This window comes from Pollachius pollachius (genome assembly GCF_949987615.1).
Source record: "Pollachius pollachius genome assembly, chromosome: 2".
NCBI classification, from domain to species: Eukaryota; Metazoa; Chordata; class Actinopteri; order Gadiformes; family Gadidae; genus Pollachius; species Pollachius pollachius.
Window position 1 is genome coordinate 42964729 of NC_136935.1, and position 15077 is coordinate 42979805.

Below are 15077 nucleotides of genomic sequence, written 5' to 3' on the forward strand. Positions count from 1 at the left end.
TCTTCGATCTCATCTCCATTGTCATCTCTCCCTCCCCCCCTCTCTCTCTGGCAATCGAGGACGGGATTGGGGCGGGTTGGGGTGGGGGGGGCAGGTGGGGGTATGGGACGATGGGGACGGAGGAGGAGGAGAAGGAGGAGGAGGAGGAGGAGGAGGAGGGGAGAGTTTCAGTGACCAATAGAAAGCGTGCTCCTAATCCATCTGTCTTCCTCTCCCACACTGTCGAGCTGTATCTCCGCGGCTGGGCGCCCCGGTGGACACGCTGGGGAACAGCGGGGGCTACACAGTGGGCCCAGGTGTACCGCGTGTGTGGGGGGTCCCACCGTCTGTGTGTTGGTGCCTTCAGAGTGTCTATAGAGCGCCTTACAATCGATGATCAGATCGATCAAAAGGGACTTATATTGAATCCAGATACCGGCCATTTTTAGGTAGGTATTTGAGGTAGAGGTTAAGCATTGCTCGAGGATGCATTAGGGCGGGACTGCTTACACCGGGAAACGACCCAATACCCTTTCGGCCGGTGCTCCAACAGATCTACGGTGTGTGCGCGTGTGTGCCGTGTGTGTGTGCGGCCGTACCCGACTCCGCCGTGTGCGCGGTGACGCCGCTGCTCCAGGGCCCGGCTCCGATGGAGTTGAAGGCCTGGATCTGGACCAGGTACTGGGTCCAGGGGTCCAGCCCCTCCAGCGCGGCCTCGCGGCTGCTGCTGCCCGCCGCCTTGCCCCGCTCCCCCCCCCCCGCCCGCGTCTCCTCCAGCTTCTCCATCCCCGCGCCGTCCACCCGCCGCACACGCAGCCGGTAGCCCACCGCGTCCGGGCTGCCGTTGTACTGGTGGTCCAGGAGGGGCTGCGCCGACACAGAGAGGGGGAGAGCGTCATGACACACACGCGCACACACATGCACCCAACCCGAGATAGGAAGGTTGGACGATGGAGCCGAATGTGATGATAGTCGCAGCTGTGACTATTACCGCACAATAAACCATACGCAACTATTTGACAACATGTGCTAATAGCCACATGTGATCAAAACGTCACGTGACAGCAGTCACACGTGATGATATCCACATGTGATTCAAGTCATTGTTTCCCGATCAGAATAGTCACATGCGAGAGTCAAGTCAGACTTCAGAAAGTAAGAAAGTCTTGCCTTGTGCTACCCGCACGCTTGAGATATACCCCTGGGTTGTTCTAATTATCAAACCCAGATGGTGCGCCTAAAACACTGGTAAGTTCCGCCCCACCTGTTCATAATTTATGATCTGCATATGTTCATAATGTATAACGTCGCACCAGTGAGGCACTATGGCCGATAGCGCAGTGTTTGATTCCTCTGCCAAGTTGTGCTTTGTTTGTCTTGTTTACTGCAGTATTCTCCCAGTAATGCAGAATCCCGCCCAGAAGCTCTCCTCCCAGCACCCTTTTCCCCCAGCAGCCCGTCAACACAAAGGCTACGGTGCTCTGTCTACTGTGGACGCTCCAAACCTCAACTTTACAGCTTTTCTTCAGTGTAATTCGGTCAAGGTTTAGAGGAAGTGCGGAAATTACTATACGCAAAAGTATATCGGATTTTATTCACAGATAGTGTTGAGTAATCGTGTTCTTTGTTGATGTTTTAGATTAATAATTGACATTAATCATTTCATATCTGAAACACAACAATTGCATTGTGATACCTTTGGTATGATACGTTAGGCTGTGTGCGAGGCTGACTCCATCTTCATTGGCAATCACAGCATTTCACGTGGAGGCTTGCGTTCCACGCTAGTTAATGCAACCGTTCACATCGCGTCAAGTCTCTTAATGGTTTCTACTGCGGCACGGGAGAAATTTAAACAGGTTCAAAAAACGTCTGGCACGTATTACTTCTACTCCCATCGTTGAATCTGTCCACAGCTACGTCAAGACACACGGGCACATTCTTAATAACAAGAGAACTCTCATCAACCCGTCTTATCTGCCGAGCGGAGGCTGAGATCAGGAGAACCTTTAGCATGCAAGGAAGCATGATATTAGCCACGGCTGAAAAATAACTCTGAATGACAAGGGGCCTTTGAAGCATGGGTTGTGAGCGTGGATCACTTGTAGCAGCAGCCCCCACATGACTTCAGAGACAGGACGCTGACGACGGTATTAAAATTAAGTGCTCCTGCCACTCTGTAGTCGCTCTGAAGCCTACGTGATGTACTTCTTTGACGTCCACACAAAATAACACCCCATGTGAATACTTTGATGCTTAGTACATGCTATGGTGAATGACTACAAAGATATATAGAGAATGGAGATGTGTGTGTAACTGCGTAATGACTATAGCTAGATATCTGTCGAAAATGAAGTTGAACAAATTTGTTTGAGTTTTTCAATTCTGTAACTTCAGGCCATTTAAATGACTAAAAACCTTTATGAATCATTCATTAGAGATTTGTGTAGTCATTGTAAATGGGGTGTTGTCACACGATCTCAATTACCGTTTCAATAATTCAGTCAGAAATTGCACTGTTAAAAATGACAAAGGTTCACCTTGTAATCAACCATGTGAAAATGAAATTGAATATAAAATGTATCTAGGTTGATGCTTGCATGCTTTATAGTAATATGGAAACTAACTAAATTAGTTTGTGACTAAACTAAATTAGCCAATATAAATTCCTGATTCAAATGTTTTCCATTTGTCATATATATATTTATATATACAGATGAATTGGTTTGCTCATAACAGGTTCCGAAATGAATTACAAAAAATGGATGTGTACTTCGGTGTCTCTTCAAATACATTCCACCCAGACACAGCTTTTTTTCTTCTGCTCAGCTATCATGTTCACAAATGAATAATTAACAATATCACCACAGCCCTCCTTTGCATATAAAACAGCCACAGTCTCGACTGAAATAGTTTTAGAAACTTGTGTTTTGCAGTGATGAACAGGCTCAGGGGGAATCCAACCCAAACCAGGATTTTCTTCTTGAGCCAATTCATCATCACAATTCATCACCATGCGAGCAAACCCATTGCATTTATACACACTGTGCAACAAGACTCACGCTGGAAGGGAGAAGACATGGAAGCGGCTGCCTACGTACGGCTAGATAGACGGAGACGCTCGGTGCACTTTAGCACGGAGCGCCTTGGAAATTGGCACAAATCAGCTTAACAAAAAGATGGTTAGAGGATCCCCGCATGTAGAACAATGAATCAATGCCAAAAAGGAACGGAGAAAAAACTGTGGAATGAGGAGGAGGACTTCACCAAATATGACCCTCATGCTCTAACCTGCTGCCTCCCATAGACTGCAGGCTGTGCTCAAATAAAGACACTGGGGAGACGATTGGTTATGTTGTGAATATTGACGGTATAAGATCAGGGGTTTGTTCGGATTCTGACATTTGTTATACTACAGACTCTGGGCTCATTTTTGAATAAAGACACTGGTAAGACTTAAGACTATGTTCCAATACTGACACTATAAGAAAAACACTGAATTTACGAGTGACATATAAGAAGATGGTACTCATACAAAGGCCGACAGGTATGTACACACACACACACACACACACCCAAACCCCCCCCCCCCCATCAACACACACACACACACGCACACACAAAGCCAAACATGCACACATAGAGACACTGGTATGTGAGTTCACCTTTTGCAACTCTGAGCAAAGTTTTGATTTATGCGTGTCTTCCAGGTAACCAAAGAAAATACCTTTTAGTGGATACATCTTCTCTCTGTAACCTTCTGCCACGCACTTGACTTTCTCACTTCCTTTTGTTCCTCTATTTTTCTATTACCCCCTGCCACAACCCACACCTCTCTTCTCCACCTCTTCCTCCGCGTTGTCATCGTCCATCACTATGGCGACCACCTGTTAGTCTCGATCCCTTCCATGCCCCCTTCCAAGTCATTACTAAAGTAAAGCTTTCTCTTAATAAATCTCTCTCTCTGTCTGTCTTTTTTTGGTAAAACGAGCATGGGAACACTCTTTGCTCTGTTCCCGCACAATCTAGCATCAGTAATGGGAACCTGCCATTTTAAAAACCTCTGTGATTTAGCACTGAGCGTAGCATTAGGGAGCCATAACGCGGGATGTCACATTAGCCTTATTACGCTTAATATGCAGCTTAGAATAATAGCCTTAGCCAAAGCTATTGTGGCGGTTTCACTGCGACGGCAGAGGCACTATAGCCAGCTTAGCTTGGGCACTAACATGCAGGTGAAATCCCATTAGTATGCCATGTAGGTAGCTTGTAGCGCCTCAGTCTCTGTTTCTGATTTGACAAACTCCTTTTCTTATTTCAACTCCTAGATGGAAAATACTCTGCTCCACATTTATGTTATAATAGAGAGAGAGGGGGGGGGGGGGGGGGGGTGGGAGGAGGGGTACTATAAAGAAAATGACATTGCAGTTGACGGTGTAAGGATTCAGCACAGTGAATAGGAAATTTGACAGATTAGTGTTTGCGCCAATAACCAATGATTACAGCTTGTCACACACACAATGCTCGCACACACTCAAACACACACACACACACACACACACACACACACACACACACACACACACACACACACAAACACACACACACAAACATGTGTTCAAACCTGTGCTCTGGACCAATATTTAGGATATGAATATTGCATATTGCTTTGGTACCATTTCCTCAGAGGAAACTTATTTTGCTAAATGAGGATGTAAATGTCTTGAAACAACTTGGCAAGTTCAACAGTTATGTGAGGAAGTCTGGGATAATTTGACACGGCGAAGGACCTGCCGTTGCCATGGCGATGCCACAAAAGCCACAAGACGGTATTCCCTATAGTTGATGTTGAGGTGAAGCTCTCCCCCATTTGCCGAATCGTATTTAAGATTAACACGGAGATGATCTGAGCCGAAGCGTCAAACTCAGAAGTCCAACAACAAAAACAACACCAACAACAACAACAACAACAACAACCAAGGCATCCCTGAGTAATATGCATGGAAACCTGGATTGCCAAAAAAAACCACAAGTTAATTTAGAAGCAAACCAATTAAAGCATCCTCATCAAGATATACGGTATATGTTGAACTTCTCCTACAAGCTTTATTTAGCATCCCACTAAATGTGGTGGACCAAGGGTCATGGATATGACTACAGGCCACGGAGATGTAACACATATAGTATGCATGTATGTACACCCACACACACACACACACACACACACACACACACACACACACACACAGCAGTGCGTGGGTGTTTCCTACACCAATGAGCAGAGAATTACTTGTCAGTCTTCAGTATCATCTTCCTGTTCCTTCAAATAACTGTTTAGGTAATCACCATGTTTAAGAAAGATGGAGAAAGGACTTGAAGCTTCTGCAAATGCTTTTGTTTACCCTTTACAGTGTAAGTTATCTTTTCCATTTACATATTTAATGCCATCTCCTTTAACGGTCTACTTCTTACAGTGAAGAGCTATAAGGTGCTTTGTTTGAGGATATACACGGCTATGAAAACATGGTCTTTGTTATGTAAATGGATATGTTAGGGTACAACTGCACGATAAATATGGTTGGTCAAGAGGAAGCTTAATATAGAGGTTCTCTTTCCTGATTCATATAATACAATACAATCATACAATCTTCTTGCACTCCCATATAAAAAACCGTAAGTGTTCCATTAACTTCATTACACTTGGTACGAGTATCAGGAATACTGTCGTTGAATATGTGTTGTTGGGCTGGAGTCATGTTGGTTCTCTCTGTGTATTCATCGTTTGAGTCTGAGCTTCTAACATGTCTTCTTTCAATCCTCTACAGGCAGAACCTCTTTCACATCTTTCTTCTGAGCCTTCAGTCTAGATTCTGAGAAATCTTGTGAGCCCGACACCAATAATCCATAAAGTAGTGGGATCAGTTTCCCAAGGCAGAAAGAGGCGGTATATCAAATGAATAATTTTGAGATTCAAATAAAAAGTTTTTTAATTGTATACATTTGAAAAAAAGTTTACTGGGGATCCCATGTTTAACATATAGTTCCTCAAAATACATGAGTTTCCTACCGATTATAAGTCTTTCTTAATCCCCAAATTACAAGCGGAAGGCAGAGTGCTTCCAATTCCAAAATCCTCCGTTGCCTACAGATTCTGCATTAATACGCAGTTATCTGATCCTACAGATTATGTAGTAGGCCGGGAGACCACATTCATGTGAACAAAACAATCCTTTACATTGGTCGGTATTGATGTATATCATAAATTAATATTGCCTATGGGTCAAACTGAACAGCCATACTGAACATGAAGAAGAATAGATGTACAATAACAACCTTCATTTTCCATTGAACACAGTCAAAGAATGTGGAATTATGGATCCGTACGCTAATTTCTGAGAACTAATGGAAGAAAGAATGTGGCAATCAAAGTGCAAACAAGGCTTTAGCCTACAGCTGCTAACTGAATTGAACATGTATTGAACCCCCTATTTAACCTAGACATGCATAGTTGAGTGAAGTGAATGCACAGCGGGGAACAACGTTGTAGTGTCCCTGATGGTGCAGATCGTTCAAGCATTTGATGATTAATTATTCTTTCAGTTCTTTTGTATACTGCTAAGAGGTATCAGTCTTTTGTGCTCATTATTTTGTTGCTATGCTGTGGACCTAAAGTGGGGTCTCTTTTGGGGGAGACACACTTTGTTTTTTTTTTTGTGAGAGGAAGTTTGACGCGGTGGTAAAAGGAAATAAACACCGTCGGTTCGTTCTAAAGTCTGCTTCTTCCGTTTGTCAAAACACCTCAGAATTCTTCAAGATGAAGATCAGCAATCAACTGGTATGGTTTGACTTTGGTGATCGTTGATTTGGTGAGGACGGTTCTTAACAACTGTCAGCGTGAATCAAGAGGAGCTAATTTGACAATAATCAAAACAACGTAATTAACTTGTTTTTTTGGCCCAAAAACTGTATCCAATCTGCTATTTCACTCGTCGAGTTGATGGCTTCATAAAATACAGAAGTGCAAAGCACAGCACTTAGAAAGTTTAAAATCGGATCCTGACATGGATTCAAATCAATACAATCTACGATGAGGCATAGTTGCGACCCTTTTGTCCTTCCACATGTATGTGCGTGCCCGGGTGCCTGTGTGTGTGTTAGTGCGTGCGTGCCTGCGTGTGTAGGTCGCTTACCTTCCAGCGGATGCGTAGGCTGGTCTGCGTGGCCGCCAGCAGGGTGAGATTGGAAGGGGGCGTGTCCGGGGCAGCCTGCAGGGTCTGGATCAGTCTGGAGGGTCCGCTGAGGGGGCTGGAGCCCACGATGTTAGCCTGCCTCATGCGAAACCTAAGCAGAAACAAGAGCTCCAAGTTAGTCCAATCAGTGGTTGGGTGGTAAGACCCCCATCACAGAGGGTTTGGGGTTCAATCCCCAACCATCCAGAGTAGACATGTAGGCATCCTGAAGCAAGACACCTAACCCCTACTCTCAGTATAGTCAGGTGACAAGCGAGAATATTGAAGAAATGAACGGTTGTACACTGTGCCAAAATTGCCAAATCAGTCCTTGACAGAACTTACAAATATGCATTTTTCCCAAAATACGAGTTTGCAGAAATTGTGTCAGTGTTGTCGAACGCAAACGGTGCTCTCTATTGCTTCCCGATTCATCTCTGCTGTGAACTAAACGGACAGAGATATTCAAAGGCTGATCCTGACATTTAAGATGAGCCCATTTCTCATCTAAAGACAGCCCAGTGGACGGGGTTATAATGCCACCTCCCTGTAGAGGGATGTCGGGGCGATGCCGGGTAGAGAACAATGAAGTATAGTATCTCTGTGATGTTGCAGATATCTTTTGAGGAATGTGTTGCTGCATTATGTAATGCCAAACAAGCCGTTTTAATCTAATCCCTGGAGCGTTTCCCACGGTGGTACAGCTCGTTTGGGGTGGTGTCATGCTCATTTGACCACTGTTTGCTTTCGAGCAAACAAACAAACTATGTTCCGCTTCAAAGTACGGGGGTCTCTGCCCGCTTCTAAGTGAGCACGACTCATTCAAATGGACCGTTTAAATATACCAGTTATATACTATATATTGTTTCCAGTTGGGACCAAAAGTGTACATTCAACCAACCATGCAATGTTTGTTGGTTTTGTTGGTCTTATAGCTGAGTCGGATTAGGTCCACACTAACGCAAACCAAAATAACATTGCATTGTGGTTTGATTGCATAGGGTTATGCGACTTGGTAGAGTTGAGTTGAGTAGTGTCAGTCGTTTATGTGTCACCACGCCTACACAAGCAACAGAGATGATGGCAGCGCTTTTCAGAAAAGTTCTGAGAAGATCAACTGTGGAAAATAAAATCAGGAAGAAACCACCGGAACACTTTCACTGGCCTCCATGCATGTTTACTAAACCTGTTTTCTGCCTTCTGTGTTTGTGACGTCAAACGTGACCTAACAAGAAAAGGCACTGAACGGCATACATGTACTGGCAATGGGAGAGGAGTCAATCTACTATTTTAGCAGGTCTTCCTGTGCTGGAAAAACCTGCATATACGAGCTAATTCTGTTGGAAAATGGGTATTAGTTGGAGTGACAGGAACCCACCCGCCCCGAGCTGGTCTTCTAAGTGAATCATAAGGGAGGGGGTGGCGGATTAACCGCCACGAATGATGACTGTTGACCTCAAAAGACTAAGACTTAATCAACAAATTGACAAGAGCCAGCAAATATACACAACCAGCAAATAGTCGCAGCCAGTAAACAGAGACAGCCGGTAAAGGGATACAGCCAGCTAATAGACACTACCAGAGAAGAGCCACTAACAGAAAATCACAATTTGTGATCTGGCACGAGCCCGCGGCAAACCTTGTTTGAAGCCAGGTAATTTGTCTGCTTGTTTGTCTTTTGTTACATGGTTTTTACTCTACTTTCTGTTGGTAGGAATGCACACACAATAACAAATGTGTTATAGAATAGAGGAAGCGTAAAATTTGTGTTCTTTTGTAATTAGCGATTATTTGATGTTGGCTTTTGTCGTTTTGGCGTTTCCGTTGGTGATATTAAGTCGACGTTTCAAGTCAATGTAAAAATACAGTGGACCAACGTGCAGACTGAGACAGCACAGTTAATGCATCGTTCATCTGTTTGTTTCCTTGTAATTTTAGTGTTTTTCCCACCGCAAAAAAGATGTATCGCAATGCAAGTCAAGCAGATGTTGTTGACTCAACAAAAGTGTGACTTTCTGCACCTGTTATGAGAATGTTTTCCGTTGCCCCCCCATGTGTGGGGGAGACAGAAAGAGTGAGGCAGAGAGAAGTAGACCTTGTACGAATTCATTTGTCTCTTGTCCAATTTAAATGGCAAATATGTCAACTGAAGTTTGTTCATAAAACACTTCACAGCGCCGTTGAGGGGGCCCGAGCTAACCGAATTAGACGGGCTCCCTCCCTACCCTCACAGACCTCTAAGTGTGAGGACTCTGTTGGCAATTAGGCGCCTCCCAGAGGAAGACCGCAGAGAAACTATGGATCACAAGATGGATTCAGAAGAGGCTGCCTGTGCAATAAGTTAAGTCAGGGCAATTGGCAATCTACCAAGAGGAGAGAATTCATATGATATCAGACGATTAAATACAAGAATGTTATATAATATTTACAAAAATAGAATATAATACAAGGATAATAAAATGGTGCCAATGCAACGGTGCCAATGCAAAGCGTATGATACAACTGTCATACACACTTGTTGTGTGTTTGTGTGTGTATATGTGTCTGTGTGTGCGTTTGTTTGTGTATGTGTACATGTGTGTGCGAGCATGTGTGTGCGTGTGTATGTGTGTGTGCGCAGAGTCAATCAAAAAAGGAAGATGAGCAGCATGCAGGAGTGCTTCACTTCATCTGATGACCCAGAGGCAGTACAAGATGTGACAACAGTCACATGTGCGCACACACACACACACACACACACACACACACAAAATCCCATTACAGATGAGATAAAGAGAGTGAAAGAGACAGAGAGAGAGCGAGAGATAAAAAGAGAGAAAAGAGCTGTTTTGGTCTGTCATAGATCACACTCAGACCACTGCTTGCTCCCCAAGGCCCTATAGCAGGTATTACACCCACTCTCTATTCTATTACTCTCCTTTCTTCACCTCCTCCCCCTGGCCTCTCACACCCTCCTCCTCCTTCTCACCTCTTCACCCTCCCTCATCTCTCACCTCCTCCCCCCTTGACAAAATCACTTTCATCTTATTCTCCTCTTCCTCCAAAGTAATCCCCCTCTCTCTCTCTCTCTCTCTGCCATGTCCTCATCCCTGTATTCCATCCTTGTCCCTAGTCCCTCTCTGCACCCTGTCCCTCTCAATTTCTTCTTCTCCCCTTCTGTCCTTCCTCTCCCCTTCTTCCCCTCCATCCCTCTTCTTCCCGCCAAGCCTGTCTACTTCCCTCCGTCTGCTCTTCTTCCGGTATTCCCTCTCTTCTTCCCTCCTTCTGCTCTTCTTCCCTCCTCCCTCTCTCCTTCCCTCCTTCTGCTCTTCTTCCCGCCTTTCCTGTCTTCATCCGTCCTCCCTTTCCCCTTCCCTCCTCCCTGTCTACTTCCCTCCACTTTCTCTTCTTCCCAGCCTTCCCTCTCTACTTCCCTCCTCCCTCTCATCCTCCTCGATCTCTTATCCTTCTACCTCTTCTCTCTCTTCCCAGCTCTGTCTCTTCTTCTCTTCTCCTCCCCTTTCCTCCTCCCTCTCTACACCCCCCCCCCCCCGGGCTTTAACAGGAGGCGTGGTAATAGGGATCTGCATGCAGCTCCTGTAAAAGTTGCTGACAAACACAAAAAGTCTGAAATGGAACCGTCTCTGTGTCTCCGCTTGATTCATTTCCACTCACCTAAGTCTCACGATGCCACAGCAGCAGACAGCGTGTGTGTACGTGGGAGGGTAGGTAGAAAGAGCATATATGTGGCAGTGCAAGTGTTCATGCGTGATTGCTTTGGTGAGCGTATACAAGTTCCATTCTACCATTAGTTGGGGTAAATCATGTGCACTTGTTTTACTGTGTGTATGTACGTGTGTGTTTGTGTTTGTGTGTGTGATGACATGTTCTCATCGACCTGCCTTTGTGAGTGTAGGTGCGGGTGTGAACACTGCCTCTGCCTGGGCAGTGTATCTACCTTGTGTCTGTGTTTGTGTGTGAGTGTGTGTGAGTGTGTGTGTGTAGGTGTGTGTAGGTGTGTGTAGGTGTGTATGGGTGCGTGTGACTGACCTGTACTGGGTGAAAGGTGTGAGGTCGGGGATCTCCAGCAGCTGGGTGCCAGGGACGTGTTGTATCTGGTACACCACCTTCCAGGCTTCCTCCTCGCCATCCATCTTCACCACCTGCAAGGTAGCACAGTGCACCCTGAGAGCCAGCCCCTGCGCTCCCCTGCTCACTGCGAGCGGCGGTGAGGAGGATGTTTGCGGCGGGCTAGACTCTGACACTGGAAAGGCCAAGAAATAACCACCGCCCCCTTAAGTGCAGAAGAAAGTGTGCGGGATGTGTGAGGATTTGTTGGTGATTCTATGCGTGTGTTTTTGTGCGTGTGTGCGCTTGTGTGTGTGTGTGTGTGTGCGCTTGTGTGTGGGTGTGTGGGTGTGTGTGTGTGTGCTTGTGTGTGTGTTTGTGCGTGTGTGTCAGTGCAGGTGTGTGCCTATTGCGAAGCGCACATGGCATGAAAGAGAATCATTCCAAACAAAGAGTTGCGTGTCGTTGTAGTCATTGTATGTAGAACAAAGTGGGGAATATCGAACGGGAAAAAAACACACAAATAAATAAAGAGGAAACGCACAAAAATCAAGAAGAAAACAGTGTGTCTCCTGCGTTGCAACTCTATTAAAGCGGGGAGGCAGTCCAAAAAACGCAAGCGTCGAATTTATCCGCATGCATTTCTATAATTCCTTTGAATTTTTCATATTGAGGGAAGGGTCTCTGTCTCATCCATTCAGCGAACCCATCACTCTGTGGGGGACAGGATGAGAGGGGGTGACGAGAGAGGAGGAGGAGGAGGAGGAAGGAGGAGGAGGAGGAGGAGGGAGGGGGTGTGTGAAAGATGAATAAAGCGCCAGACAGCCTGGAGGTGTGCACACTTGTAAGACTTTCCACTATGTGCGTGCACCAGGACATCTTAGCACTCGGTTTGTTTCGTATCTCTCCCCCTCTCCCCCACCCCCCGCTCTCTGTAACACAGACCCCGAGGAGAAGGGGGGGGCAGGAGACCTTAGCCACCTTTACTGAAGTGCAAATCACAGTTTTGGACACTAGAGGGAATCAATAATGTTCATTGAGGACAGGGGGCCACCTTTGAACCCAGAGTCAACTCACAGCAGTGAGTGCTTTTATTTTGAATGTAAGCCCAAAGAAAATAGATATCGGAATCTAAAAAGGACGCGCATTCATAAAAGTTGACCAAAACTTTAAAAATATGTACTCTAGTACAAGTAGTTTTTCTCTTTTGGCCTTGTAGGCCTTTGTGATGTCGCCCCAGCGACTATTACTGAAGGCCTACCAAAGGAACAGAATTCATTATTTAAATTGCATTACGAATGCACGGGTGGATACTCTCAGAGGCAATCTTGGGAGGGACGGCTGGCTGAATAGATGGAGAGACGGACAGAAGGACGGACGGATGGACCTTCGCTCCACAAACACATACCTGTCCTTCTACGACCCACTGCGATTTGGCGGTTTTCCCGTCGGAGCCAGGGCGGAAGCTGATTGTGACCGAACGCGGGCTGATGTTGGAGATGACAAGGTTAGACGGCGCTCCAGGAAGTTCTACAAATAGGAGACACACGGAAAGACAAACAAAAACCCTCTGTTTCATTAAGGCACGAGAACAAAGTGGACCGCTTCTCTAGCTCTGTGATCTGTGGAGCAGGACGCCAAATCCCTGCTGAAAGAGCACTCTAACCATCTGCAGGGCATTTAGCATTACCATTGTGAGGCTGTAAAACCATAATGCTAAAACATTTCTCTGTGATTTAATCAAGGAAAAACAACCGTTCTCATCTAGGGAGCAACCTCCCCCCCCGCCCCCTGGCAGTTTGAACCACTGCAGAAAGCAGAGTGTCAGTCATAAGAGAAGTTCAATTTCCACTGTGCGCTTGTTAGCCATTAGTGTCAAATTAGACCTTTCCCGAGCTGGACTTAAACGCTAACTTGAAATAAGTGCTTGTGTGTATTTGTCAGAAGTGTCAAAACCACCAGCTCAAGTCTCAGAGCTAACATTTGTCAAACATTTTGCACCCTCATTTAGTAAAAGTCGAATAAAAAAATTGAATAAAATTGGGATTTGTGAAATGTGAAACAAATCTTTCTGTAATTAATGTGTGTTCATGTGTTCTATAAGCACAGAACAGTCCTCAACAGCCCCATCTTGGTGATCACCCTAACACAACTGCAACAGCGGTTGAGAGTGCTGTTTCTCCGAGAGCAAGAAAAACTACAGCGAAAGTAAAATGTATGACCGAGAAGGGAAAACTTTTAATCAGGGTTTAATTAGGCTGCGTGACCTCTTGTACTACAGTCCAATTACACCCCTTGTATTTTTCCCCCCTTACAGATAAAATCTGTAGAAGGGCGGGCTGGGAAACATGAAATTACTTTGTTAAATGTGCCATCCTGTCTTTTTTTTTTTTTTACGAGGTCATAATTTTTTACCTTAAAACATCAACTAAATGAACCGATAATAGCCTCTCATGCTACCAGTGTGCATCGTTTCCGCGCTATTAGATGAATCTGTCGGCCGGCCATACAATAAGCCAGGGAGATAAGACGAAAAGAAAAAAAAGGAGTGGAAGGAGGAAAGTCCATTTCAAGCCTATTAATGGTGAGCCAGTCCCATAAATTATGTTGAGGCTATTTGTATGCTAATGCTATTCCATCTCCGTAGTGGTTAGGAGCGACGCAGGCAGCTAAGGACGGGGGAGGGGGGGGATCTTAGGGATTGGACCCTGTCCTTCACCGGGGAATGCGGCGCAAAGTGCAGAGGGGGACAGCGCATCAGACACTGGGCTAAAGAGACACCCAGAGCAGGTGACCCGGCTGGGTAATTACAACACCTGTGAGGTGTTGTGTGCACACACACGCGCACACACACACGGACACACACACACACACACACACACACACGGACACACACACAGACACACACACATTAACAGATCAATAGTCTTTGGGGAGTTGGAAGACCTCATTCTCTTTCTCCCTCGCTGTGAAACATCTCTAGAAATGCGCGTAGAAACGACTTATTATTCAATCCAATTCATTTGTATGTAGCTTATCGTTTTTTTTTATGTTTTCCTCAGAAAAACAGGGCGTCAATAAATCATTAAAGCATTGTTTATCCTCCTTCTGTGCCGACAGTTTTTTTTTATTTTTTAAATACATTGATTGAGAGGCTAACAATCAAATGTCAAAAATCCTGCATTAGTCTTCTGGTATTTATCATAATTAAGCAAGGATAAAGTGCTGGTATGTCAGCGGAGATGCACACACGAGGGAGCGCCACCTTCCGAGTTTGCGAGGCGCTTTAATGTAGGCCCCTAACATCGGTGACTCCAGAGCCTTGGCAGTGTTTTGCTGTCACGGAGACTTGACAGATCCTGATTGTCAACAACAAAACAAGTCTCACGCAACCATTACTTCCACCCCTGGAGAGAGCTCCGTGTTCGGATCCGCGTCAATTAGACGGCAACGATCGAAATGATAACGCCGGAGTTTGGCGAAACAAGCGTCAGCACGAGACAAGCTCAAAATAGGTTTACAAATCAGCATTTGTCTTTTTTTTTTCGGGTTTAAATGTCAGATCATTTATATTTACACAGATGGGGCGGGAGAAAATGCTTCCCAGGGGTAGTTCACAGTTAAACTGACAGACAATGAGTTTGGCTGAGAGACTCCCTGACAAGGGGGCTCGGAGTGTTGCGCTGAACTCTCGGCGGTCATTAGATCTCGTTCCTGCGCGGTGCATAGACGCTGACGGTAATGAGATGGTCCGGCGATAAGTCGGATGAGACTTATTCAAATGGACACTCCTTGCTAGTGTCCTGTTGGAGAACTTCAAAG

At 45.5% G+C, this 15077-nt stretch overlaps 1 protein-coding gene across 1 annotated transcript in view; it reads right to left on the reverse strand.

The window, feature by feature from the left end:
- The window catches only part of LOC307070353 (protein sidekick-1-like), a gene marked incomplete at both ends in the record, with an annotated part of 237560 nt that overhangs the window by 35403 nt on the left and 187080 nt on the right, over nt 1-15077 (reverse strand). The window contains 4 exons of the mRNA XM_079728783.1: nt 579-846; nt 7170-7320; nt 11238-11350; nt 12664-12785. Coding sequence (XP_079584909.1) covers nt 579-846; nt 7170-7320; nt 11238-11350; nt 12664-12785 — 654 coding nt within the window. The remainder of the gene's footprint in view (nt 1-578; nt 847-7169; nt 7321-11237; nt 11351-12663; nt 12786-15077) is intronic.